The following is a 27834-nucleotide window of genomic DNA, read 5'->3' as shown; positions in this document are numbered from 1 at the left end:
CAGCTGTGACAAGGGAGCTGATACCAGTATTGGGACTGTTTCCCAGATTAGTGAGCTTATGGCCTGGATGAAAGATAACTTTGTCTCCAAGAAAGAATATCAGGGGAAAAGGTCTAGGTCACAGATCAGTCTGGATGTAGAATGTGATATGCCAGCGGCGGCAGATACGGATGATGATGATGGAGATGACGGTGCAGAGGCCGGTGAACTAGTGGAAGAGGAACGGTCCTTTAATTTAGAGTTGGTGGAGGTGGTTCTAAAAGAACTATATAAAACACTGAACTATAAACAACCAGTAAGAACTGAGTATGACGCTCTGTTTAAGGACAGGTCGAGAAAGGGGAGGTGTTTTCCCGTGCACAAGGTGGTTAAAGAGATCTTAATTAAGGAGTGGTCCAATGCGGACAAACGGATTGGGCCTGTGAAAAGGACAGAAAAGATGTATCCCATAGAGGATGCGGAGTTTCTAAAATGGTGTAGTATCCCCAAAATTGATGCGGCGGTGTCCGAGGTCACCACTAAAAATACTATTCCTCTTGAGGATGGTGCATCTCTTAAAGACGCTATGGAGAAGCGTATGGAGAGCGCTTTGAAGAGGCTGCACATCTCTAGCGCCACCTCTATCAAATCAGGAGTAGCTATTGCCTCCTTGGCCAGAGCCCTTAGAATATGTGGAGTGCGTTATCTATCTGTCCCTACCTCTATTGCCGGGATGGAGCGTGGCGGGTTAGGAGGTCCGTGCGCTGCTGCTGGTGGATGCGCCGCACGTCCTTCCCTTTCCTCCGAGAGCTCCGGTGCCAGGACTGTGTGTGGAGCGTTGGAGAGATGTGCGTGCTCAGGTAGATGGAATTGCCGCACGCTTCTTCTCCGCTCCCGTCAGTTCGAGCGGTCACCTAGTCACGGCAGTTGTTACTTCAGCTCTGATGTAGCGGAGCTTATTTCTTGAGGTGGGGAACACACTGGGGGGTCCACGGGTAGCCTCTTCTACGCGTTTCGAGCTCTTTCACCAGCAGCAGCGCACGGACCTCCTAACCCGCCACGCTCCATCCCGGCAATAGAGGTAGGGACAGATAGATAACGCACTCCACGGACAATCCACATTTGCTCAGAGGAGCTGTAAACATTATTTATAACCAATTTTTATTTTTCAGGTGTTTTTCTATACTTCTTATCTTTTCTTTATCTCTTACACTTATTCTTTTTACTATAATTAGCGCTCATCCCCAAAAGTCCAAAAAGTTCTGGGGGTTTCAGAACAATCTTGGATCTAAGAGATCTAAACGCCAGAATCTGGAAACGCAAGTTTCACATGGAAACAGCCAAGACTATCCTTATGGGTCTGAGAAGGGAAGACTACCTGGTCTCAATAGACTTAAAAGACGCTTATTTTCATGTCCCTATCTATATACCAGACAGAAAATTTCTCAGGTTCTGCGTCAAAGGAAAACATCTTCAGTTTACCTGCCTTCCCTTTGGTCTCACATCCTCACCGAGGGTATTTACAAAAGTACTTGTAGTCATGATAGAGTGCTTAAGAAGAAAGAACATAGCAATATGGGCCTATTTGGACGATCTACTTATCTCAGCAAGGTCAAAAGCAGAAGCCGTCCGAGATGCAGAAACAGTAGTTCAGTTCCTACAGGATCATGGGTGGTTGATCAATTGGAACAAGAGCCATCTGTGCCCTACACAGACCATCCAATACTTAGGCATCATCGTGGACACAGTGCGGTTCGAGGTCACCCTGTCCGGCCAGAGATGCGAAAAAATTCAAGAACTGGTAGAGGTAATCCAAGGGAATCGGAAGGTTCCACTAAGACTAGCAATAAGCCTCTTGGGGATGATGTCTTCGACAGTGGAAGTGGTACCGTGGGCAAGGTGGCATATGAGGACACTACAGTGGCATCTCCTACCCTATACCAGAAGCCAAGTTCCTCTAGAACGCTACATCACGTTCCCTCAATCAGTGGTGTTGTCACTTCAGTGGTGGCAAAGCAGATACATGGCGTTCAGAAGAATGTATCTTTCAAGCCCGCAGTATGTAGTGCTGACAACAGACGCAAGCGTCACAGGGTGGGGAGCGCATTGTTCAGGCAAAACTACCCAAGGTATCTGGTCAGTTCAAGAGTCAGAACTATCATCCAACCACAGGGAGCTTCGAGCAGTTTTTCTGGCCATAAGATTCTTTTCAGGCGAAATAGGAAAATCCCATCTACGAGTCTTCTCAGACAACATAGCTACAGTCGCATATATCAACAAGCAAGGGGGGACAAGAAGTCGCCCACTGCTAGAAGAGATCTGGTTGATCATGGGCTGGGCAGAGAAGCATCTCCTATCCATCTCGGCATTACACGTGCCAGGGGAAGAGAATCAGCTGGCAGACTTCCTAAGCAGAACTCAAATTCTGCCCGGAGAATGGGAGCTGAAGGACTCAGTCTTCAGATAAGTCGTTCGCAGATTCGGCCAGCCACAGATAGATCTGATGGCGACTCCAGAGAATACGAAGGTTCAGCGATTCTTCTCCAGACGCCCGGCACGGGGATCAGAAGGCGTGGATGCCCTGTCCCAGAGATGGGAGTTCTCCCTGGTATATATCTTCCCACCCTTCCCACTCATCCACAAGGTACTGTGGAAAATCAGATCGGAGAGAGTTCGTGCGATAGTCATTCTTCCATATTGGCCCAGAAGGGCCTGGTTCCCGATGGCAGAGGGCATGGCGGTGGCAGAGCCATGGTTTCTTCCCGTATCGCAGGATCTTCTGATGCAGGGCCCAGTAATGTGCCAGGACCCACAGAAACTTCATTTAGCGGCATGGAGTTTGAAAGGAAGCAACTGACAGATAAAGGCCTGTCGACAGTCGTAGTAGACATGCTGCTTCAAGCAAGAAAGAAGGTTTCCTCTGATATATATTATAGAATCTGGAGGATCTTCGCTGGATGGTCTGAAGATAGGTTTCCTTTTCCCAAGGCTAGACTGGCGCATGTTCTACAGTTCCTCTGTGAGGGTTTCAATAAGGGCCTATCTATAGCAACCCTGAAGGTACAAGTTTCAGCTCTTAGCGTTCTACTGGATAAGAAGTTAGCAGACCAAGGGTTGATAAAAAGATTTTTCCAAGCAGCAAAAAGAATCCGTCCGAGAGTTAGACCAGTGATTCCTCAGTGGGACCTCAATCTAGTTCTAAACGGTCTCATGGCGAACCCATTTGAACCATGTGAGAGATCTGGGCTAAAATTTCTTACGTGGAAGGTAGTGTTTATGGTTGCTATTACGTCGGCAAGACGTGTAGGGGAGTTACATGCGTTACTATGTTGTGAACCCTACCTTAAGTTATTTCCGGACAAGGTAGTCCTAAGAACCAAACCTTCATTTTTCCCGAAGGTAGTCTCATCTTTTCATATGAGTCAAGATATTGTTTTGCCTTGTTTTTTTCCAAATCCAGCTACTAGAAGAGAAAAAGATCTTCATACACTGGATATGGTGAGAATAATCAAAATTTATTTGGATCGTACAGCAAGCTTCAGGAAAACAAGTTCACTGTTTGTGATTCCGCAAGGAGCAAAGAAAGGATTTGCGCCTTCAAAACAAACTATTTCAAGGTGGCTCAAAGAAGTTATTTGTTTCACCTACAAGAAAGTTGGCCGACAAGTTCCAGAAGGCATAAAGGCACACTCGGCTAGGGCAATGGCAACTTCCTGGGCAAGAGAGGCTAACGTCTCGGTCAAAGACATATGCCAAGCTGCGACATGGTCGTCCATACATACCTTTGCAAAACATTATGCATTGGATGTAACTGAAGAATCCTTTGGGAGCAGAGTTCTACATCAGGCCTTGATTTAAGGTATTGTAGCCCACCCTACTGCTTTGGTATATCCCATTGTGTGGCTGCCATGAAGTAAGAAGAAGAAAGTTACGGATTATGCTTACGATAATTCCTTTTCTTCGGAGTACTTCATGGCAGCCTATATTATTATCCCCCCCGTGTTTGTGTTTTCCCTAGGATCGGTGGCGGAGACGAGTCAAAAGACTAGAGACATGGGGGAAGGTGCTGGCTATGTACTGGTGGAAGGAGGGGCGTGTCCTAGGGAAAAACTACCTGTCTAATTGTGAGGGGAGAGAGGGATGAACCCATTGTGTGGCTGCCATGAAGTACTCCGAAGAAAAGGAATTATCGTAAGCATAATCCGTAACTTTTATCCATTTATATGTCAAATTTAGTTTTAAGATTACAGCCCCAGCCATACAGACCAACATATTTGAATCTATATATCCTTAGGCTTAGAATGTAAACCCTCGTAAGCAGCGCCCTCTTCCGTCATGTGCTTTTCCTTCTCTTACGTACACCATCTTTGACTGCACCAAATCCTATGGTATTCTGTCACGCTGATGTTTATGTACCCTGTACTTGTCCTCTACTGTATTCAACTATAAATCACTGTTTTGCTACTTTGTTTATGTACTCTGTAATTGGGCACTGTTGATACCTTGTGGCACCATATAACTAAAGTATAATAATAATAACAACAATATCATAAAAAATGGATTTTCTTACCGCAAAGGTCTCAATGTCCGAAGAAGTCTAAGTACTCTTAACATTCCCAGGATCTTTGTGCCACTATCAGATACCATTGACACCAAAATATCAATGACAGAGATTAAAACAAGCATTCCATCTAGAATATTCCAACTGCTCCTCAGATAGGCTTTCCCACCAAAAAACAAATTAAGAGCCACCACCTGCCAGGATACAAATCAAATACTGCGTATATAAGACAAATATAACACACTGTATATTGAGGGATTGTGACAAATTATTTAATTACTAGTCCTATAAGATCTGACCCCATTCATCCTCTAATGATTTAAACAGAGTTGTGTGCGTATGTATGTATGTATGTATGTATGTATGTATGTATGTATGTATGTGATGGCTGAATACAACACTGCTTCTGAACACTAAGGTCAATTATTTTATGCTGCGAAGGCCAGTGAATGCTCTTGTTCCCAGCTTTATATATTTACACAGTAAGATTAGATATTTTTCAGAGAGACAAACACTTGCTGACCAGTATTTCTCTACTAGCTGCTGTCATGAACATGCCCTCCAACATGACCCAATCCTTTAGGTACACAGTGCTCTGTTCCAGGATTTTCCTTTTCAGTTATGCTTACCCTCACCAATTTTGATACTCCTTTCTTATCAATTAACTAGTTTAACACAGCTGGCAGTAATCATAAATTAGTAGGGCAACCCAGGAACAGTGCAATTTGTACCTAATGGAATGAGTCAAGTTGGGAGGTATGTAACAAGTGGATAGCGATAATGCAACTTCCACCATCCACATGTAGTGTATGTCTACATAACAATCTCCCTTTTTATGTGCGCCTGATTAAGCTGTTGTTACAGATGGAGCTACGCTCATTCATTCGGCAGGGATGCCTCAGCTTTTCATTCTCGGCGAACAACATGCCGAGACAGAAATCTGCGCCGTTCTAGCTGAATGAATGAGCGTATCTCCATCTGTAGATGTGAAAGATGTTGAACTGACATTGCCAATGTGCTCTTTGCATGTTGTATATAGAGGGGTTTGCTACTGTATACATGATAAACAGAATACACCATTGTATACTAGTAAACCAATGCATTTAAAGTACAGTATGTGAAATACAAGGAGTTCTAGTGGTCCCCTTAGGTTCCCAAATATAGCTATAGAAAAATGACTGCCAAACTCAATCCACTTGGTGAAAAAAATATTGTAACATTTATGAGGGTAAAGCTCTTTTGGGCTTGGGGGGAAAGCTGGGATCTTGACGGGGGTGGAAGTCTGAGCCCTGTTTTGGCCACACCTGTAGTTTCACCCTTGTGTAAATATTAAAACCAAACAATGATCATCGAATTTGGGTGACCTGATCGGGCGCTAATGTATCTGTGAGTTTACAATATATAAATATATAATTTAAATAAAAAATAATAAACTATAAATATAAATATAATACCAGCTGCAGCGTTCTATATGCTCAAGTGTTTGAGCATATAATTTGTATTTTAATCCGGTGCCAGAAATCTGGATCCGGATTCCACACAGAAAGAACCAAATTACCCTAAGGTTGGGAATGCTGCGCTAATTTGTTACTGTCTCTTTTAGAGATACGCCATGAGTGACCATACGTGCAATGACAAGATGGAGACTGTCTTAGAAAAATATCAAAAAGAATATTTATTACATATAAATCTCTTGAATAGTAGGCGGCCGCCTATAAAACAGCAATATTTTATATAAATCAAATTTAAAAATTTTATTGATTAAATTTGATTTATATAAAATATTGCTGTTTTATAGGTGGCCGCCTACTATTCAAGAGATTTATATGTAATAAATATTATTTTTGATATTTTTCTAAGACAGTCTCCATCTTGTCATTGCACGTATGGTCACTCATGGTGTATCTCTAAAAGAGACAGAAACAAATTAGTGCAGCATTCCCAACCTTAGGGTTATTTGGTAAATATTAAAACCATTGTGTTACTCCAGTTTTGCACCAAATACAGATTACATTTACAACTTGAAAACTGAGATAGTAGTTAACCATTGTCACGTTGTATGCTGATAATTCAATTCAGTTCATGTTTTAATCTAATTTGGCAGTTATTTAAGTGCATTATTCTGTATACAATGTAGGGCCTAATTCAGGTTGGCTTCCAAAAGCAAAATCTCTCTCTAATGGGCAAAACAATGTGCACTGCAGGTGGGGCTGATGTAACATGTGCAGAGAGAATTACATTTGAAACTGAAATCTAAATTGCAGTGTAAAAATAAAGCAGTCAGTATTTACTCTACACAGAAACAAAATAACTTATATTATAAGCTAGGACAGGAGAAATGTTTAAATTGTCAATAGTAGAGTCCTTGCTTTATAAACCTGGCACAATATTGTTCAACTTATTTCTTAAATCTATATAATCCATGTTATACTTTGTATTTAGATTCTATTAACACAAAATTGAGACAACAGTGCCCCATACTGTTGTTTTTCTTTTTTGTTTTATTGTTTATGTATATTTTGCAATTTGAGCTTTGGAACTATGATAGATTATTCATATATGAGCAGTGTAAGTGAGCCACATGCCTGGAAGAAAACACTGACTGCAGAAGTGCTGGGACGATCTGAATATAACTCAGCCCCTAGATGCAGAGGGCAGGGTTTCTAAGTTTGTTGATGTGATTGCTCTTTTGGACATCTGCTGAATTGACCTTAGCTAAGTATACAATATAATATATTAATATTTATAAATTTAAGTTGTATGGGGAAGTACTTTTCTGGTAATCCACCCATCTGGGTCACACATGAAAATACTGTTCACAATAACATTTATGAACATGAAATTTGAAATTCAAGTTACCTTCACTGTCATTTCAGCCAAAAAAATGATTGTAAATATGTAGTTGGATAATGTCAAAAATATTCTTTCCTGCAAAGGGAGAAACATGTTTATTATTCAGTTTACTAAGTTCTCTAAAACAAGTGATTTAATTAAGTTATTATAAACCGTTAACCACATTCTGAATTTTGTCCATGCATTTAGTTTATGCAGATGGCATGCAGTGAGGTTTGGGAGCAGTAAAACTGCAGCATGAAAAGGTGGGTATAGAAATCTCAACAGCAAGGACAAATATTAAATATAAATCTGGTCAGATGTATTTACTCAGTGAACAGTCTACTTTTAGAAAAATTTAATGTTATCTCATTATTGGTATAACAGTGACCACTTGTCATTTCACTTTAATATGAGTACACAGCTACCAACTATTCCTAACTTTCGGGGGCAGGCCAAAATTTTAATATTTGCCTTCAGAAATATTTCTATTGAAAAAAAAATTCTGAGCAACAGAAGAATATAATTCTTATTTTAACCAGGCTTAATGGGTTAAGTTACATTACAAAAGAGTAATTAGAATGCAAAAAATTACATTATGACCATAACATCTGCTCATGTAGACTCCGGGCAAATTGAAAATATGTGTTACAGCTTATCCTGGCAATACAGATAATTAGCAGCTCTAGAATTTTGGAAACCAGAGATCTGGAGCCTCAGCAAATATCATACACCTCTTCAAATGCTTTCTATACTGCACCTGCAACCTACCTAGCGCTGCTGCCAAATATCGTATCTGGCAGGGATCATGAACCCCATTGATGAGTATAGGTTACAAAATCTGCACATGTTCTCCTGTTATTAAATTTAGCAACCGGTGAAGTCCCTACATTTACCACTGTTCCATAAATAAACACCTCATGTCATTATATAGCGTGTGTGTGTGTGTGTGTGTGTACAAACAAACATATTCCACAAGTATGCAGAAATACTTACTGCACTATGCGGCTCTATTTTTGGTCTCTCCATTGCAATAGTAATGCAGTTCAGAAATATAATCACCAAAACTACATGATCAAACATCCTGTGGGTGATGATTTTATTGCACATCAAACGAAACCTACAGCAGAAAAAGAGTCAGTTACTCTGTACTTTCCATAATTAGATGTGCATTTATTTAACATTATCTGTTCTTGATTTCGCTATGAAACACTTTTAGACTAGACAGGGCTCATTTACGAGCACTTAATTTAAGTGACAAATGTGCACTAAATCATAGCTAGCAAACAGACACTTGCATCCATCTTCTATCTAGAACTATAAAATGTCAGTAAATGAGCCCTTGTCATATTAGCTGGCTTTTCACTCTAGTTTCCTGTGAGATGCTGGAGGGGTAGGATAAGGTGAGAGCTGCACGGATCCACAAATATTTATTTATTTTATTTATTACCAGTTATTTATATAGTGCACACATATTCTACAGGGCTTTACAGAGAATACTGTATTTGAACATTCACATCAGTTCCTGCCCCATTGGAGCTTACAATCTATATTCCCTACCACATGTACACGCACACACATCAATTGTAGGGTTAATTTTGTTGGGAGCCAATTAACATACCAATATATTTTTGGATTGTGGGAGGAAACAGGAGAACCCGGAGGAAACCCACGGAAGCACGGGGAGAATATACAACTTCTGCACAGTTAGGGCCATGGTGGGAATCGAACCCATGACCTCAGTGCTGAGAGGTAACAATGCTAACCATTACACCATCTGTGCTGCCCAACTTTGTGCATTGTGTGTCAGGAAACAAATGAAGCAATTTACTTAAAAATTCTATTGCAAAGTGAGTGGATGTCACTCAGAGGTATAGTACTCAGGTTGTGTGCAAAAATGTATTCTTTCAGCTATACACAAAATAAGATGTATTTAAAAGTAGTACAGGTTGAGTATCCCTTATACGGATATGCCATATCTGAAATATTCCAAAACCATAGGTTTTCAGAATATTCATTTAATTTTTTTTCTACCCCCCCCCCCCTCACCTTTTCTTTATTCCAACCTCTTCCCCCGGTGTCCACGGCTGCCATTGGACTCCTCTTCAGCGGCATCTCCGGTCCCAAAGATACATTGGTGACATCCCCGCTGCACCCGCGCTCCCGCACAATACATCCTTGGGACCAGGGATCCCGCTGAAGAGGAGTCCGATGGCCGCCATGGACACCGGGGGACTATCGGGGCACCACAAGGGGATCAGGTGAGTATGGAAAAAAAAATCTGCAATAATCCCTTATCCAAAATGCCCGTGATCATGAGCATTTCAGGTAAGGGATACTCAACCTGTAGTGGATTTTATGGGGTGCATCAGTTTAATTGTCATCCACTAGAGTTATTTTGCATGTCATTGGAAGTGAATGTCTATGAGTAGGTCATTAATTCTAACAGGTGGAACACTGAAATATACTCATACAGCAAAACCGTTTAGTAAGCAATCTAAACAGATGGAAATCTATGCATAAAATAAAGACAACCCTACATCCTAAACTCTAGTGCAGGCGTAGGCAACCTGTTGCTCTCCAGCTGTTGTGAAATTACAAGTCCCAGTATGCCATGCCAAAGTTTCAGCACTCCCTAATAGCAAAACTGTGACAAGGCATGCTGAGACTTGTAGATTTGCAACAGCTGAAGAGCCACAGGTTGCCTACACCTGCTCTAGACTAATGTAAGAAATATATAAGTACACAAGCAGAATTGTAAGTAAATATAAAAAGAGCATTTGTCCCAAAACTATGTACTGTAGATCCATGTATGTTCCTGTTAGCCACAGAGAATAACAGTAAAAGTATTTGGGGCAGACACCACAGGCTACTACATAGACAATACTTACTTGGAATATGGTGGAAAAAGATAGAGGGACCAGGTTTCTCTCTCCTTACAGCATGCTGGAAGATGAGCTGTAATATATGCTTTCAATCTTTCACATTTACTCTAAAAAAGGAAGAAAAAAAAGGGGGAGGGGGTTTGTGATCTATTTTTATTAAGTGCCATCAAACACACAGATTATGTAATCCAGGGGTAGATTTATTAAGATTGGTGAAGTGATAAACTGTCTGGATTTTATCACCGACCAATCAACTGCCTTATTGGTATAGTGAGATGTTTGATGAACGATTTCTTATATTTAAAGATAGGCATAAAGGAGCAGTTAAGTAACCAAAATTTAAAATTGTGATGTCGAGGACAACTATCATTTTGGAAAGATCCATAACTTGCTACTAGAAGGTGGTGATCCAGGGCATGTTCACTACATGCCTAGGTGATTGGGACAATGCCAGTATGAATCAGTAACAGATGGTAGATTTCTATGTATGATACTAGGACTGAAAGACCACTGGAACAGAAACTTATAATGAGTTTCAATCACCAATGTTCTCTGAGAACCAGCATGAGTAAAAAACAAAAGTTTCTCCAATTGGGAGTCATCCAACATAAAATCCGAGTTTTGATGCCAGCCGTGGCAAATGCTGTTTTGGTGTTTAGTGTAAAGGAATGCCCTTGACAGCAAAATGTAATTAGTGACAAATTAGATAATAGGGCTAGAGTTCAGAGGCAGGGAGATCAAGTTTTTCATTATAGTAGCAAAGGGTGTGAACGCTCTCTGAACTACCAATTACCCGAACCACACAGACCTTTCCTATTCCGCTGCACCAACAACTCTGCAAAGACACCAGGGATGAATTCTAGGTTGAACTTTAAAGAAGTAACTGGGGAGAGTAATAATAAATGGAAAGTGTCTGTTGGAATCTCTAACAGTAAATGTGTGTTCTAGCCCTGGAAATCCAACATTGATTAAAATTATCTGTTACAACTGGTCTGCCATACCTTACACAGGTCCTCTAGTTTTTACTGAATCGAAAATAAAATCTTTGTACAATTGCAAAACTGCACAAACATACAACTCCTTCTCTGTCCAAGATCTGTGCCTCCCAGTTTTGTCTTTTTACAAGCTGCAATAACACTTCTTAATATCTTCTTAACCATCACATGCAATTTCCACCTGATACACAATTTGCTCAAAATTCACATTTATTCTCCTTCTATCCTGAAAAAACCTAGTTGCTCTTCTGTCCACTCCAATCTGGCTTTAGCAATATGCACTATGTTGGGCCTGGGCCCAAGACTGGAAGGTTAGAGTACTCCACATCAGGTGTCCTTTGTGCATTTTGCAGTGTAATCACTGTGTTACGACATTAGTGACCTTATTTTGGTTCACATGCAACGAAGCAAAGTTTGCAACGCTGCATGTGATTTTAAGCCAGCCTGTCGCTCGCATTGCCGTCCCACACCCTTCACACAGCTACAAATGGATGTTTTGAATAAACATTAATTCTCAGCCAAGGGGGCAAGGACCATATCATTCGATGGTCGCCGAACATTGAGTGATGTGGAGTGTACACGCAAAACTAAGACATTCTCAGGTGTTTTAGCTTTGCATGCACCCTGTGGGAGTACAGGGTGGACAGCTGACACCCGGGGATGTCAGCTGCCTACCCCGGCACCCGCATCATCGGGACACTACCATGAGAATACCCAGCGTTTAAAGGGGAATGCCCATGAAACAATGGGCGTTCCAATGGGTGCATCCCCCGGCCCGCCACCCCATGCCCCCCTGCCTGCACTGTTGTGAGTGAGCACCCAGCGAACTCTCTATTTGCTGTGGCCATTCATACACAGGGTATGCACATGCACAGAAGATGAACATCGTCCACCCGGACAAACGCTCTGGGGGCCAAACAATCCAGAATAACCTCCTATGTCAGATGTTACAGCTTCTTCAATGTCCCCCTACAAGTAATGACCAAGTGGCAGAGAGAGGCACAAGAGATCAGCACAACAAACAATGCCAGTATAAACCTTTTTGGTGCTAGTGCCTTCTTCTATCATCAGCCTTTAGTACCCCTTACATAGATCCCTCCTGTACAGCATCTTCCTGATGGTGGCCTTGTGCCTTGTGGCTGAATTAGTCCTACTGGACGTATAAAAAACTGTGAATAGAATATAACCATTGTTGGCCATTCTGTGCAGCCAGAGTCTGCTAAACAAACAGGTTCCTTACTCGAATATGTGATTTGGCAACTCTTCTTGAAGAACTTAGTGGCTGGATAATATATTCTACCATGTGTGGATCAAATATTTTTGTTTATTTATAAATATGTTCAAGACATGGTAACTATACAACATCAGTAGGTTTAGCTAATGACCAAGTATAACATTCAAACAATAAAATAAAGGTTTCACAATTAACAGTAGGATATGCATTATCTCAGGCACAAGGAACTCATAACAATAAAAAATGGAGGAAAATACTTCATAACATTAAATATATATCCTTACTCAGACACATAAATACTGTGTCAAAGAAACAAATGTAGTAAAAGGGAAATATATGTCATGATGGTTAAAGAGAACAGGATTCCCTAAAAAGAGGCAGAGCCATTGGACAATGGATCCAGTCTAACAGCTTGTCTAGTGAAGTCTTTCATATAAGAGGACAGTGTGGCAAAATATGGGAGCCAGATGGAAAATTATTTCACCAACCTGGTTAAATATCTATGGAACATTCCACCCAATTCTAGATGAGTCATGTAGGGAAACCTTAGTTACGCTCAAAATGACTATGTAATTTATTGGCAATTAATCTAACTATTACACCAAAATTTGCAAGTAATTGATTGTTCTATACGGTACCTTGTAGCACAGATTGTTTGTCCGTTTGCTGAAATTTCATAGTGTGTACTAACAGGGGCAGATTAAGGTCTTTGGGGGCCCTGGACAACAAAAACTATGGGGACACCCTCCTCTCACCCCCCCCCCCCCCGCAGCACTAACGGAACAGTTGTTCTCGCTCCCATCAGAGTCGGAGCTGCTGCATGGCCACTTCATGGCGCCTGGGGTGATCAGGCAGGGAGAGTGGGGTAGGTCCCCCCGGAGGCAGTGTGACAAGAGAGTAGGGCAGCGGGGAGATGCGGGGCTGGCAGGTGAGTGTGAGAACACGGCATCTATCCCCCAGCACTGCTGCAATGCTTCACACGCTGCAGGGACCCCGCCGTTGACTGTCCAGCCACAGCAGGGACCCCCTGCCCACTCCACACTGCCCAGACCACAGGAGCGCGCTGCCCGGACCAGCTGCCTGACACCCACCTGGAGTGTGGGGGCCCCTGATGTGTGGGGGCCCCGGGGCAACCGCCGCTAATCGCCCCTTGGTGGATTCTCCTCTGTGTACTAAGTTCAATGTGCAGCCAATATCGTTTTGTTTAAAGGTTAAATGAGTTCATTGTATAAACTCCATTTCATTAATACTGCCTTTTACTTACTTTGCTTCAATCTGGTTCCTCTCTCACTCCACTGACGGATGGTAATGGTACTGCAATGTTACTAAATATCAATAAGCTGTCTAGACAAAGTTGAGCAGCAGAAGGGACCTTTTCTGTAAAAATTCAGAGAGAAAGCATCTCTCTTAAACTCTCATCTCCCTATCCTCTGGTTTCTGGTAGACAGAAAGCAGAAATTCGAGGAGAATGTTGCATAGAGCTCTCTGCTTTTTTGGCAATTGCATCCATCTCTGTCACTACGGCTACTTAGTATTTAGAGGAATTTGTTATAACAGTTCACATACAATATGGGGATTCAGTTAAGCTAGGAACTAGGACTTATTTCCTGTAATTACAGTAGCCGATTGCCTCGTTAAGGAAATCTATTTAAAATTGTCAGTGTGCGATAAATGTTTGTCAGTTTGTCTTGTGTTTAATGTAATTTTGAACCTTACTTGAATAATAATTTCTTTCCCCCCTTTCCTTCACCCAGTTTAGTTACTTCACTTTATGGGTAGTACAGATACTTTTTCTAAAATAACTCATTTTAACTCTAGACATCCTTTCTCATTTATATGTGCCCCTAACACAAATCTTCTTTCTCTATGTGTACTCTTTTCACCCTATATATCTACTTTTTAGCTTATTTAATCTGGGAATTGAAGAATACTCAGCCAATTAAAATTTGTTAAGTGTAATTAACACTACTTGGCCAGTATCCAGTGTGAAATCTCAAAAACTATATTCACTAAACATTAGTGACAGGTCAGATAATTTTTTTCAGCTACTGCTGCATCTCTAGCTAAAAGCAGTGCAGTATTTGTGAGCATGAAGAATGGCGTAAGGAAGAACGTTGGTCCGACAGTACCCAATCCACATCTAGAGTGAAGGATATATAAAAGGTCCCGGTTTTCTCTGAACAGACAACCAAAACTCCTGCACATTATGCACTGGATCAGGTCCGTTTCCGAATGAGAGCACTGAATCCTGAATTTTATTTGGTCCCTATATATTTTTCATTTACAATAAAGCTGGGTTTGTGCTGTGCATTATTTTCATACTATAAACTTATCTCCACCTTAATCAGTCAATTAGCAGCAGCAGTAATAACCCTTTTTTAAATAATAATCAAGCATTGCCCTGCAATACAGTAAGCATACACTTCTGTGCAATCACTAAAGTGGTAGAATAGATAATTTAATTAAATGGAATTTGATAGTACAAGTGGATCAGAAGGAGAAGTGGCTGTATGGTATACACCTGTGAGGCCCACTTCCACCAATGCTTCTGTGACATAAAGCCGACCTTACAATCTAACAACTAGCAGTCTAGGAAACCCAAAACATATTATGGATAGTTATAAAGAAACTTGGCAGAACACAATAAGTCATCAACACTACGATCACGTTAATATTTTTTGGGGAATTCCTAATACAGTAGGTATTTCTTGAAAAACCAAACAAAAACAAAAAAGCTCTGACATATACCAGAAAATTACTTGCACTATAAAACCCTTACATATCATGAACTAAATGAAACATCACCCATAGATCTACAGTATAAAGACTTACCATGTTTACGTCATCATCAATATTATTGCTATAGTCAAGTTTCGGGTCCTCAAGATGGCGTTGAGGTGACGCAGAGGGAAGCATAGTTTTCCCATTGCAGCCCTGGTAATCCAGTGGAAGGCTGTGCTTGCTCTGTAGTGCATACGTATAAGGAACATGTAATGTGTCAAGTGCTTCTCTTTTACCCACTAGTTCCGTCACATTACAAGAGGAGCCTTTACGACTGGATACCTCTTCATCAGATGTCTCCCCTTCTGAGCTCTCTTTCCCATCAGCAGATAGCAAGGATTTATGTTCGCTGCTCTGTACATTCCTCTTAATACTGGAGGCTCGTCCGATGCTGTTCCAACTAGACCTGCGGCTGTTCCAACTACACACTGCTCCCCAGGAACTATGAGGGGAATTACGTGCACTGGGCTAAAAGAAGGATAACAAATAGCTCAACAATTCAGTTTGATCTGTTGGCAGCAATTTGTGAAATGTTAAAACAAAAAGTTGCCATTGACGTACCATAGACTTGATCTCACTGGCATGAGGACCATCTGAGACGCTGCTTTCCCTTCTAGACTCACAGCCCAGGGGAAGCTCTCCAAACAGACTGTTCTTTGGAACTGGCATGGGAGTGGCAGCTGTATGAACGATGAGAGGTGGTTGTAAATTGGCCTTTACCTCCGGTAATCCATGTAATGGAGTAACTAGAAAAAAATTATGCAGTAACTGGCATGAAATAATCTACATTAATTTAATCATGATTCTAATGGTATAAAACACAAACTAGAACTGTACAGTTATAAAACTGTTCTATACAGTATGACAATTTAATTACATTTATGCAGTACAGTGGATGCAACTCTACAGAGAGAGAGAGAGAGAGAGAGAGAGAGAGAGAGAGAGAGAGAGAGAGAGAGAGAGAATATAAAAGAGCATATACAGCAGTGCAAGTTTTCCCAAGTTCATGGTATTTTTGTATTTTTGTATATTTTAATTTTTTGTAACATTGTCTCTATGTCCCCACTCTTGTCTAAAGGTGGGTACACACGGAACGATGACGGAAGCGTTCCGACATCGTTAACGAGTGTATCAAATCGTTCATCGTGCGTACACACGGAACGATTGGATACACTTGACAAAAGATTTGTCTATGATCTTCCTGCATGCAGGAAAGATCATAGACCATCGTTAACGATTCACGGGTACGCGCATCGTTAACGATGCACGGAACGATTTGAACGATTGGTCGTTCCCATCGATCGGGAACGCCCACATCGGGCTTCAAATCTATCCGTGTATACCCAGCTTTAGACTGCGTTTTTGTAAATTAGTATCCCATTTGGGGAGGAGACTCCATCGGCATGTTTTTTTATACATTAAATATGAATTTTGGACTACAAGGCGACAACTGAAATTATTGCAAGTGGATACCTAAACGCCAAGAGATACCTTAATGGGATTTGCTTTACTCATACATGAGTAAGTTATGGTATGCATTCTCTGCCAGCTGTATTTAATATATACCCTCCAGGTGAAATGTCTCACTTTTGAAAACACCTTCTGTTCCTAAAGAAACCACTATATGAGTCATCTTTACCTATTTATTGTGAGGTGGGTACGCAATTCCAGTCACTTTGAACCCTCATTTCCTCCATACATGTGAATTTGACACAGAGGGCCAAAGAAAGCATTATAAGCGTTATAGATTATAATCATATCTGCTGTGAGTGGGGTACGCTGTCCTGGTTTTCTTTCTGGGACCATACCTCCATTCAGGATACCATAAAATATACCTTTATGCGCTTCCTCATCCCTCCTGTAGAGGTGAGCGAGGTAGGCAGTTAAGTTAAGTCTCTCAAGATATATTGAGTATCACTAACGTTTAAAAAAACGTTATTAACAATATTGTATCACTAATCCCTGTTCCCCTTTTTTCCCCGTTCTGAGCTAGACTCACTTCCAGTCACTGAATGTGGAAAAAAAAACATCTTGTTGTTCAGCTGGGGAACACGAATATTCTCCTCAACACATCATGGGACATTCACGGAGCTTTCATCCCATGACAGAGGAATCATTCATTTTGGAGTTTAAAGGACGCATTTCAGAATTCAATCATCACCTACTACTATATTATTTTGAGCACAGTTCACTTTATATATATCTATTTGCGCCACCAGATCACATTTATTCCTATTGTTGTTGTGTTTTCTTTAGTGGCGACATCTACCCAGGTTTTCGATAGATCTACAGGCAGCATAGCGGCCCAATTTTGATTACTTTCCCACATAGTTAATTATAGGACTCACACTGGGGTTAAGATGGGTTGGTGGTTCGCTGCCCCTGGATTGGTGTGGCTTAATGGCTCTGAGGTAGCACACCTTCTATTTAACACTTTTCTTTTACTAATAGTCTCACTAATGCTTTGTATACATGGTGCGATTCAGGGTCACTGCCTATTCGATTTGTCCAAATCAAATAGACAGTGACTTTGAATCACACATGTACAGCCGCATTGGATCCAGATTCGATCCGATGTGTGGCCCCGTGGCAAGGAAAGTCTATTTCTGCTTTGATCTGCTAGATCAAAAGGAGGGCCCTGATGCGCAATACAGCACGGCACCTGCTCACCCCCTGCACCCTCCATCCCTTCCTGCTGGGTCCTGGCAGATGCCAATATCTAATCAATAATTGCAGCCGCCACATTGAGCCATGTGTGCACACCTTAACAGTATTCCTTTAATATTTAAATTCCATTTATCACTTTTTTTATCACTTTCTGTATATAGCTCCTGCTTCTTAAACACTAACACATATTAACATATTTTTTTCACTGTTGGGCTGCTTTGGGCTTTCTGGTTTATGCAAATTTTTGGGGTGCTGCACCCATGCAGCTAGATATAGTAATAGGCACCCCCAATACTCAGAGAAGCCTTGAAGATTGTCTTGGGGGGTTTCCATATATTTGCAAATGTATGTAACCAAGATCTCAGAATTCTATTATCATGTAGATTTAAATCTGGTTACAGATATCATTCAGTGTGCTTGGGGAAACAAAGCACTTTTTTTCTTGCCCAGGATTACCCCTCCCTTTCACGAAGCTGAGTGATATCACTAAACTAAATGAGCATCTGCCAGTATATATAGATATATATATATATATATATATCTATATATACCAGTATAAATATATATATATATACCAAACGGCCCAGTTTCGCGGGACCAAAATCATGGGTCAGTTGGTTCCGAAGATATAGCTGGTTGTTTAAAGGGGGGGGGGTTTCTCTCCCCCTCAAACCAGAAAATGCAGGTACTAGGCTGGTGTAAAGGTGGCCAGTCCCTGGATTTTCTGGTGTGAAAGGGGTATTATTTTAAAAAGCCGGGACCTGCAGTGCTCTGAATACAGCCGGGCAGCCCACTGCTCACTGCCCAGCTGTCAATGGCTGTCATTTATCCCCGGCAACGGCTGTCCCCCAGTTACCGCGAGCATGTATTCCCCCTTGGCAATGAGCATGTAATCCTACATGGCATGTTTATTAAGCATATTGTGCATTATTGCTCAATCCGTTTGGTATAGTGTGTATTTTGGCTCAATCCATGTGGCAAAATGTGAAGTTTGCCTTAATCTGTGTGGCATTATGTGAATTTTGACTCAATCTGTGTGACATAGTGGGAATTTTGGCTCAGTCAGTGTGAATTTTGGCTCATTCCATGTGGCATAATGTGTATAAGGGGGTTACTATTGTGTTTCATGATTTTAGAAGGGGTATATTGTTGTGGTAAACTTAGGGGACCACATAAAAGGTGCTGAATTGTTGTCTACCAAGTTTCGGCTTTCAGTATTTTTTTTATGACTGGAGTGCCGCCTCACTCTGCAAGTATTTTATGACATCGGCATCCTGCGGCTGCATCTTTGGAGGGCACCCGCCGATATATCTCCCTGCATTTTTCCTATGCCCAACCAAATTACACAAATAGAGACAAACCCATGAGCAGACCACCCAAACAGAATTCTGGTCACGCCTCCCACATTATTAGGTGCTGGCCACAACCCCTATTATTGCGCATAATAGGCCTTGATAATTTTCAGCTCCAGGACCATTTAGACCTTAATCTGGCACTGGTTACTGCTACTTTTTTATAAATTCAATCTATATGAACTCCAGACTAATTTGTTCATATGTGTCACATGGCATCTGTATGAGAATGGATTATGTCTGCTTGAAGTGTTTATCTTAAGAGTAAGAGAGTAGGTTGAGATTTTGCTTTACATGCAGTAATGTGTAGAAATACACACAACCGTATGTTCTCCCAGCCTGTCACCTATTCCTGGGTATTTTACACATACCTTCACCATTATCACAAGCAATATACTTTTACATTTTATCCTGCATTTACTCACATGACACATTAGAAAGACTTTTGCGGACTGCACATTCATCTGGAGCACTCTCAGAACCAGACAAGGAGCCGCCACCCTGCAATTATAAAGCAAAAGCAAATTTAGACACATGTGTTATATATTACACATATGTTTGTGTATTGTCAGTTATGGTAACAGTAATGATCCTATCAAAACAAGCCAATATCTACTCTTGATGATGCACGAGAGCATGAACAGTTTATTAAGAAATTACCGTTTGCACCTGTCTACCTTCAATTGCGATAACTATTGCTGCTTTCCCACTGCCTACACGGGTAATGACCCGTTTTTGTTAAACGGGTCTTTAAACGGGTAAGAGCCATAAAGACCCTTTCCCACTGCAGCTTTTAAACGGTAAATTACCGTTTAAAAGCTGTTTTTGTCACATTCACACTTACCCGTTTAAAAACCCGTTTAAGCAGTGTAAGGATGGGGGGGGGAATTAAAAAAAAAACGGCGTGGGGTCCCCCCACTGCCGTAACCAGCACCAGGCTGAAAGAGCCGGGGCTGGTAATAAAAAATCAGGAAACCCGACAAATAGGGGTAGACAAAATGACTAGGGGTCCCCCGTATTTTAAGAACCAGCCCCAGGCCAAACCAGCCAGCAGGGTAATGCCACAGCCGGGGGACACTTATTATATAAGTTCCCGCGGCCAAAGCATTAACCCTACCGACCAGTCAGCCTGGCCAGGGGCCCTGGGGGAGTGGGGACCCCCCCCAATGAAGGGGTCCCCCCCCTCCAGGACTTACCTGACCAGACTGAAGCCTGGTGCTGTCCCCGATGCCCCTGGGCGGTGGGCATCGGGCTGATGGAATGGTGTAAAAAATAGAATAAAAACCATTGTCTTTTACTGGTGAACTATGAGTCCCAGCAAGCCTCCCCCGCAAGCTGGGACTTGGAGAACCTCAAGTCCCAGCCTGCGGGGCATTAAAGGGCCCGCTGGGTCTTGTAGTTCCACAGTAAAAGAAAGAGTTAAATAAACACACTGACACACGTGAAAAATAAAAGTTTAATACATACATAACACATACATACTGATACTTACCTATCTTGAGCCCGTAGGTAGCCCTGGTCCTGATGTCCTGGTCCGTGTCGGCGTCTGTATCCATGTCGGCATCCCTGTCGGCGACGGCGTCGGCGGTCCGGAGTCCGAAGAAATCCATGGAGGAAGCTGTGGAAGGAAACCATACTCACCTGTCCCAGCGCGACGTAGTCCAGGTAAGGTCTTTGCAAAAAAACAAACCGAACACCCGAAAACAGACCGGACAGGGAGACGCACGGTACTCTGTGTACATCGTGCGGCTCCGCCTCCCGAATGCCGCTATTGGCCGCCTTGCGGCCTAGCGGCCAATCAGGAGCCGCTAGGCCGCAAGGCGGCCAAAAGCGGCATTCAGGGGCGGAGCCGCACGATGAAAACAAATACCGTGCGTCTCCCTGTCCGGTCTGGTTTCGGGTGTTCGGTTTGTTTTTTTGCAAAGACCTTACCTGGACTACGTCGCGCTGGGACAGGTGAGTATGGTTTCCTTCCACAGCTTCCTCCATGGATTTCTTTGGACTCCGGACCGCCGACGCCGTCGCCGACAGGGATGCCGACATGGATACAGACGCCGACACGGATCAGGACCAGGGCTACCTTCGGGCTCAAGATAGGTAAGTATCAGTATGTGTGTGATATGTATGTATTTAACTTTTATTTTTCACGTGTGTCAGTGTGTTTATTTAACTCTTTCTTTTACTGTGGAACTACAAGACCCAGCGGGCCCTTTAATGCCCCGCAGGCTGGGACTTGAGGTTCTCCAAGTCCCAGCTTGCGGGGGAGGCTTGCTGGGACTCATAGTTCACCAGTAAAAGACAATGGTTTTTATTCTATTTTTTACACCATTCCATCAGCCCGATGCCCACCGCCCAGGGGCATCGGGGACAGCACCAGGCTTCAGCCTGGTCAGGTAAGTCCTGGAGGGGGGGGACCCCTTCATTGGGGGGGGGTCCCCACTCCCCCAGGGCCCCTGGCCAGGCTGACTGGTCGGTAGGGTTAATGCTTTGGCCGCGGGAACTTATATAATAAGTGTCCCCCGGCTGTGGCATTACCCTGCTGGCTGGTTGTGCCTGGGGCTGGTTCTTAAAATACGGGGGACCCCTAGTCATTTTGTCCCCCGTATTTTGGGAACCAGCCCCGGACCTGGAGCCTGGGGCTGGTTGTAAAAAATCAGGGAACCCCTATTTGTCGGGTTTCCTGATTTTTTTTATACCAGCCCCGGCTCCTTCAGCCTGGTGCTGGTTACGGCAGTGGGGGGGGGGGGGGGGGACCCTATGCCGTTTTTTTTTTAACGGGTAAAGGGCTACCCCTTTCCCACTGCCGAAAAAAACGGCTCTTACACGGTAAAAACACTGCTTTTTACACGGGTAACAAATACCGGTATTTGTTACCCGTGTAAAGCAACCTGGAGCTTTCCCACTGCAGCTCTAGCCATTTAAAAAGGCTAAAAAAACGGCATTTTACCGTGTAAAGCCTGCAGCGGGAAAGGGGCATGAGTGTTGTTCTTTAGTGTAATGACAGTTATTTACAGGATCTGGAAGATGATAATGCAATCTAACAGTACATCCTCATTTGTGTGTGGTTGAAAAGGTTTTGACCTACTGTACGTACTTATACGTATACTGTATAAGGATAACTGTATTTCCGTATGAGACTGTGTGCCCATTCTGTGACCATAGGATTTAGCAAATGAATATTTACAAACAATGAGACCAACTTAGTTTACAGAATAAAACTGATACGGGGACACATAAAGCAAAGAAAATAAATGGAAATGTTCCTCGTCCATTTTTTTTGATGAGGAGTTATTTAAAACCCGAATGATCAATGTTCAGGAACAGGTGACACTGACAAATGTGCAATGTTTCAGCTGAACATAAAAGCTACTAGACTGCATATATATACAAATCTGCATCTACCTACCTATAATTCCATGGGTAGGATGTAATGCATTGTGAGTCCAGCGGCCCTTTTTAAAGGTTCAGTCATTTTCAAGGCAAAAGCATGCCTTGGTAAAAGGGGCAAAGACTGCTACTTAAAAAAAACTTAAAGTTCATCTGCCATCTTGCATGGCTGCTAGACTCACAACGTATTACATCTCGCTTCATGGATATTCAATGATGATTTTCGGCATGTGCAGCGAATCCTGTTTAGGAGAAAAGTAACAAAAACTGCGTGGGGTTCCCCCCCAGGCTCACAGAGCTGGTCCTGGATGTAAAAAAATCAGGGAACAATTTACATAGGGGTTCCCTGTAATTTTTAAAACCAGCACCAGTACACAGGTCCAGGCCTGGTTCCCAAAATATGCTGGACAAAACGAGTAGGGGGTTCCGCAGCCAAAGCATTACCCCCTGACTGGTCAGCCTGGGCAGGGGTCCTGGGGAGTGGGGACCCCCCCAATGAACGGGTGCCCCCCTCCAGAACTTACCTGCCCAGGGATTCTTTATCTTGAACTGAAACATCAAAATATATATATATCTTAAATTTGCTGGAAAATTACCCAAAATTTAATAAAATGATTATATGTGCTTACCACAAGTGAGTCGACAGGTAAGTGTATACAGCTGAGGTGTGCACTCGTGTCTTCTCTCTTGGATACTTCCTGTAGGAAAATGGAGGATTAATCTAGTTCTTGTAGCACACAGCTGAAATGAAAAGTTCCTTATAGCCAGTACTCCTCAAAGTAACATAATTGGGAGCCAACCGTGCTGTAAAGTAACTCACATTTAATTACAATTAACTTACCAAAAATGTATCACTGATATATTCAATTATTCAAAGTTATGTAAAGATTCAGATACACTAAGCCATATTGCAACATTCTGTGTTTAATTATGGTATACTTTTGCAATTAAAACAGTTATGAAAGCAGGAAGAAACTGGACGAAATAAGTAAAATACTTACATTAATTAGTCCTTTGAGTGTCAAGGGAAAATTGCCAAGCAAACCTTTTTATTAACCCTTTGAGTGCCAACATTGCTGTGAGAGATCCTCAAAACATCCGCTAAAAATGTCAGCGCCTTTCACAGCAATTTTTTGGGGTGCAATATTTAACTGAACTTCAATTAGTTGACTTGGCTGTATTTGAATTTATTCATACTAAAAGAACAGTCACTGATAGCAGATATTTTGAGGATCGCTCACAGCAACATTGGCACTCAAAGAAAGCGACCAGCGACCATTAGAGGCTACACACGGGAGCAAGCCCCCCCCTCCAATTTATCGCCCACAGCACTACAAATCACTGGCAATATGGTCGCTCAGCGACCATATTGCCAGCGATATGTGCTGAAATCTCCCCATGTGTACACAGCTTAAGCCCACACACAATCCCTCCAAAGGGTGTGGTATATGGTCCCGACAGTCACTAGCCCGACGTCGGGATCTCAACTGGCCGGACTCAGACAGAATGGCGAGCACAACAAAGCCCCTTGTGGGTCTCCCTCTATGGGGGTCGTGGATCACGAGGGAGAATAGCTGGTGGCCGTCGGGACCCCGACTGTATGGGTTTTGACTGTCGGGATCCCGACGTCGGGATAATGACTGTCGGGAAACTGTCCACTTGCACAACACACATCCAAAACTCTCGTACCTACAATTCCAACATCCACAACACAACCACACACCACCAGACCACAACAATATCACCACCATCACCACACAACCTACACTACCTCTGAAAAACACACACCTTCCACCCCAACACCCCTGCTACTCATACACCCACCCACCCTCACCACACCCACACTCACAGCTCCTCAACACGCACTACCCCAACAGCCCCTTACGACGGTGTGAAGAGCGATGAATACCTAGTATTTCTATAGTCAGTTTTGTAGTGAAAATGTCACATAACATCCATACACCTGTTTTCATGGGTTTGGCATCCTACAAACCCAGGATTGTCAATAAGCGGCCCTCCAGTGGCTATAGTCATAGAACTATACTTCCCAGCATGCACTATCACAATTTTGCTAGTATTTGGCCATGCTAAAACAGTTGCAGGACATGCTGGGAACAGATGGATGGCCATCTCTGCTACAATTATGTATGTATGTTATGTATATCTGTGACTACTTGTGCAGTTTGTGATAATTTGCAAGTTAAAAAGTCATATACTGTAGAATGTAGATAAATGAAGATGGGAAAAATGCTGCTGCAGGCGCTAGTTTTTTTTTTTACAGTGTATACAGCAGCTATAAGGAATGTGGTTGTAATCTGTACAACATCAGATGTCCCTGTCATACATATAAATTATTGAAAGGATTGCACAGTAAATGTAACTATGAAATGATACACTTAAATAAATCAGTCTTATTTATATAACATTAAATATTTGTAAATCCTAAAAAGAAAAGTAATTATTAATGATATGATAGAAGGAAATGATGAATTGCGTAAGTAATTGTTCTTGTTGTTATGATAAACAGTTACTGTCTACTGAGGAAGCTGCGGCTGCCGGCTCTAACACACTCAGCACAAAATCATTTCCCAGTTGGTGGAAACAGAATTTAAATGATGTGAATGTTAAAAGAACCAGATGAATTGAGCAACAAGCGCATTCCAACTGTGCATAAAGATATAATTTGTTTCGTAAGGTGCATGGGGGAGTAAGCAGATACATATTCTGTGTGGTCAACCATTAGCATGCAGCAGTGATGTTATAAAGTGACTACAGAGATAGATGTATTACATAGAAGGAACAGTAAGTGCAGCTAGTGTATGTGGGCACAATGGGGGTTATTCAGGTACTGTCCCAGCTCCGTCCCACGCTCAGAGTAAGCAATATCGGTAATTTGCACATGCACGGGTCCATTTAGGTGTGCGGGAACGGGTCCAGTGACACAGATTTCAGGGGCAGTGATTGACAGTGATTATGTTTGGGGGCATTTGTGAAAACAGAGACGTGTTGCCACCATTTAGGGGGAAGGTATTGAAAAGGGATCCCCATTTTTGCACAGAGATTTCTTGGTCTCTGCGCCTGGTGGCTTGCGCATTGCCATAGGTGCCACAAGCCACCCATTGGTGAATGAGTGATCTGATGCTGTTTCCTAGGATGCGGGTCGGATCACTACTGCAGCAGGAGGCATCTGCTTGTAATACTGTAGATGCCTCTTTGTGTATTACCATAGAGTACTATCACCGCCAATGGTGTAACTATAAATTTTGTGCCCCCGCATGGCATTTTAGTGCCGCTTACACACATAATGCCCCCACTAGAGTCACTTAAACACATAATGCCCCCTGTAGTGCTTCTTACACTTATAATTCCCCCTGTAGTGCCACTTACACACATAATGCTCCCACTAGCACTGCTTACACATAATGCGCCCATTAGTGCCACTTACACATAATGCTCCCTGTAGTTTTTTACTTATATGCTCATTGACAGAGGTTTCTTGCTCATTGCCAAGGGTTTCATTCTAGTTACAAAGGTTTTTTTTGCTCATTGCCAGGGGGCTACATTCTTATTGCCAGAAGGTAGGTACACACAGTGTGCCAGCATTCCTGGAGTTTTGCACTTCAGGTAGCGATGTACGTGCTGCGCACTCATGACAGACACTAAAAGTCCAGTAATACATAGGGGGAGGGGCATTAAACTCCACACCCTGGACATATGAGGTGCTACCTGCTGAGACCTGTAGTGCAGCAAGCAGGAGGAGGAGTTTGCAGGTGCACACTAAATATAAATGCTAGACCTTTTAATATCATTGCTATATTGCATTTCTGAGGTTATTAGCATAATGATGGCCATTATTATCGTCTTGTCCACCGCATCCAGGTTACCTCAATAGGACAAGTCCCTAACACTACTCTGAGACAGGTCCAGGGCACGGGACCCCCAGGCCAGCCCTGCAGAAACACTGCATGGCACCACATTAGTATGAAATTAAAGTGATAGTAAAAGGGGTATGGGAAATTATATGTGATAAGACTTACCTAAGTAAGAGGTAATAATAAATGTGAAGGGTGTTACATATATACTAATCAAACTAAAGGGGTGATGGAAAGTGTACGATATGATGCCATGGAGCAGCCCAGCAACAGCAGCCCAAAGAGCCCCGTGCCCCAAACACAGTCCCACAGACTAACACTCAGCATATATGTATAGTAGGACTTACTCTCATAGTGCCAAGCTGGTGTGTGCAGTCTTGAGTGAAGGGCTCCAACCTAATTAAAAACAATCTGGGACAGGTGGGAGAGGTGGACCCCAACTCTCCATCCAACTACAGGCCCATCTCCCTCCTCCCTTTTGCCTCCAAGCTCCCAGAACGTCTGACCTATAATTGTCTCCTAAGCCACCTTACTGCTAACTCCATTCTAGACCCCCTCCAATCCGGGTTCCACTGAAACTGCCCTGACCAAAGTCACTAACGATCTACTATCGGCTAAATCCAAAGGCCTCTTCTCTATCCTCATCCAGCTTGATCTGTCGGCTGCCTTTGACACTGTTGACCACCCTCTCCTGCTCAACACCCTCCGCTCCTTTGGCATCACTGGCACGGTCTTCTCCTGGTTCACCTCATACCTCTCCGATCGCTCCTTCTCCGTCTCCACTTCGAGCTCCTCCTCTCCTACTACCCCGCAGCCAGTCGGTGTTCCCCAAGGGTCGGTCCTTGGCCCTCTCTTCTCCCTCTACACCACCTCTCTGGGCACCCTCATCAGCTCCTATGGTTTCCATTACCACCTTTATGCCGATGATACCCTAATCTATCTCTCCTCCCCCGACCTATCCCCATCACTCCTGTCCAAGGTCTCCGAATGCCTCACAGCCATCTCAGCCTGGATGACCCAACGCTTCCTGAAACTAAACGTGGCTAAAACTGAACTTCTAATCTTCCATCCCCCGAACATCCCCTCTTCTCCTACTATCTCCATCAGCATTGGTGAAACTGAGATCACCTCCACCGACCAAATGCGCTGCCTCGGTGTCATCATTGACTCCTCTCTCTCTCTCACCCCCACATTCGTGCTCTCTCACAGTCTTGCCGCTTTCACCTATGCAACATCTCACGCATCAGACCATTCCTCTCCACTGACGCGACCAAAATTCTCATTCACTC

The 27834-nt window shown here is 42.8% G+C and overlaps 1 protein-coding gene across 5 annotated transcripts in view; it reads right to left on the bottom strand.

Annotated features, from left to right (window-relative positions):
- CACNA1G (calcium voltage-gated channel subunit alpha1 G) overlaps nt 1–27834 on the bottom strand; it is a 317812-nt gene that overhangs the window by 87212 nt on the left and 202766 nt on the right. For 4 of the 5 annotated variants that reach the window (XM_083148098.1, XM_083148094.1, XM_083148096.1 and 1 more), the window contains exons 14-21: nt 23303–23371; nt 19712–19787; nt 15829–16013; nt 15319–15735; nt 10264–10364; nt 8369–8492; nt 7400–7468; nt 4550–4734 (exon numbers count right to left, since the gene is read on the bottom strand). In XM_083148098.1, coding sequence (XP_083004224.1) covers nt 4550–4734; nt 7400–7468; nt 8369–8492; nt 10264–10364; nt 15319–15735; nt 15829–16013; nt 19712–19787; nt 23303–23371 — 1226 coding nt within the window. The remainder of the gene's footprint in view (nt 1–4549; nt 4735–7399; nt 7469–8368; nt 8493–10263; nt 10365–15318; nt 15736–15828; nt 16014–19711; nt 19788–23302; nt 23372–27834) is intronic. The other variant, XM_083148097.1, reaches the window with a different exon arrangement.

The sequence above is a fragment of the Crinia signifera genome, chromosome 6, assembly GCF_055691185.1.
Source record: "Crinia signifera chromosome 6, ASM5569118v1, whole genome shotgun sequence".
In the NCBI taxonomy this organism is placed as follows: domain Eukaryota; kingdom Metazoa; phylum Chordata; class Amphibia; order Anura; family Myobatrachidae; genus Crinia; species Crinia signifera.
This window is presented reverse-complemented; position numbering and strand designations above follow the sequence as displayed.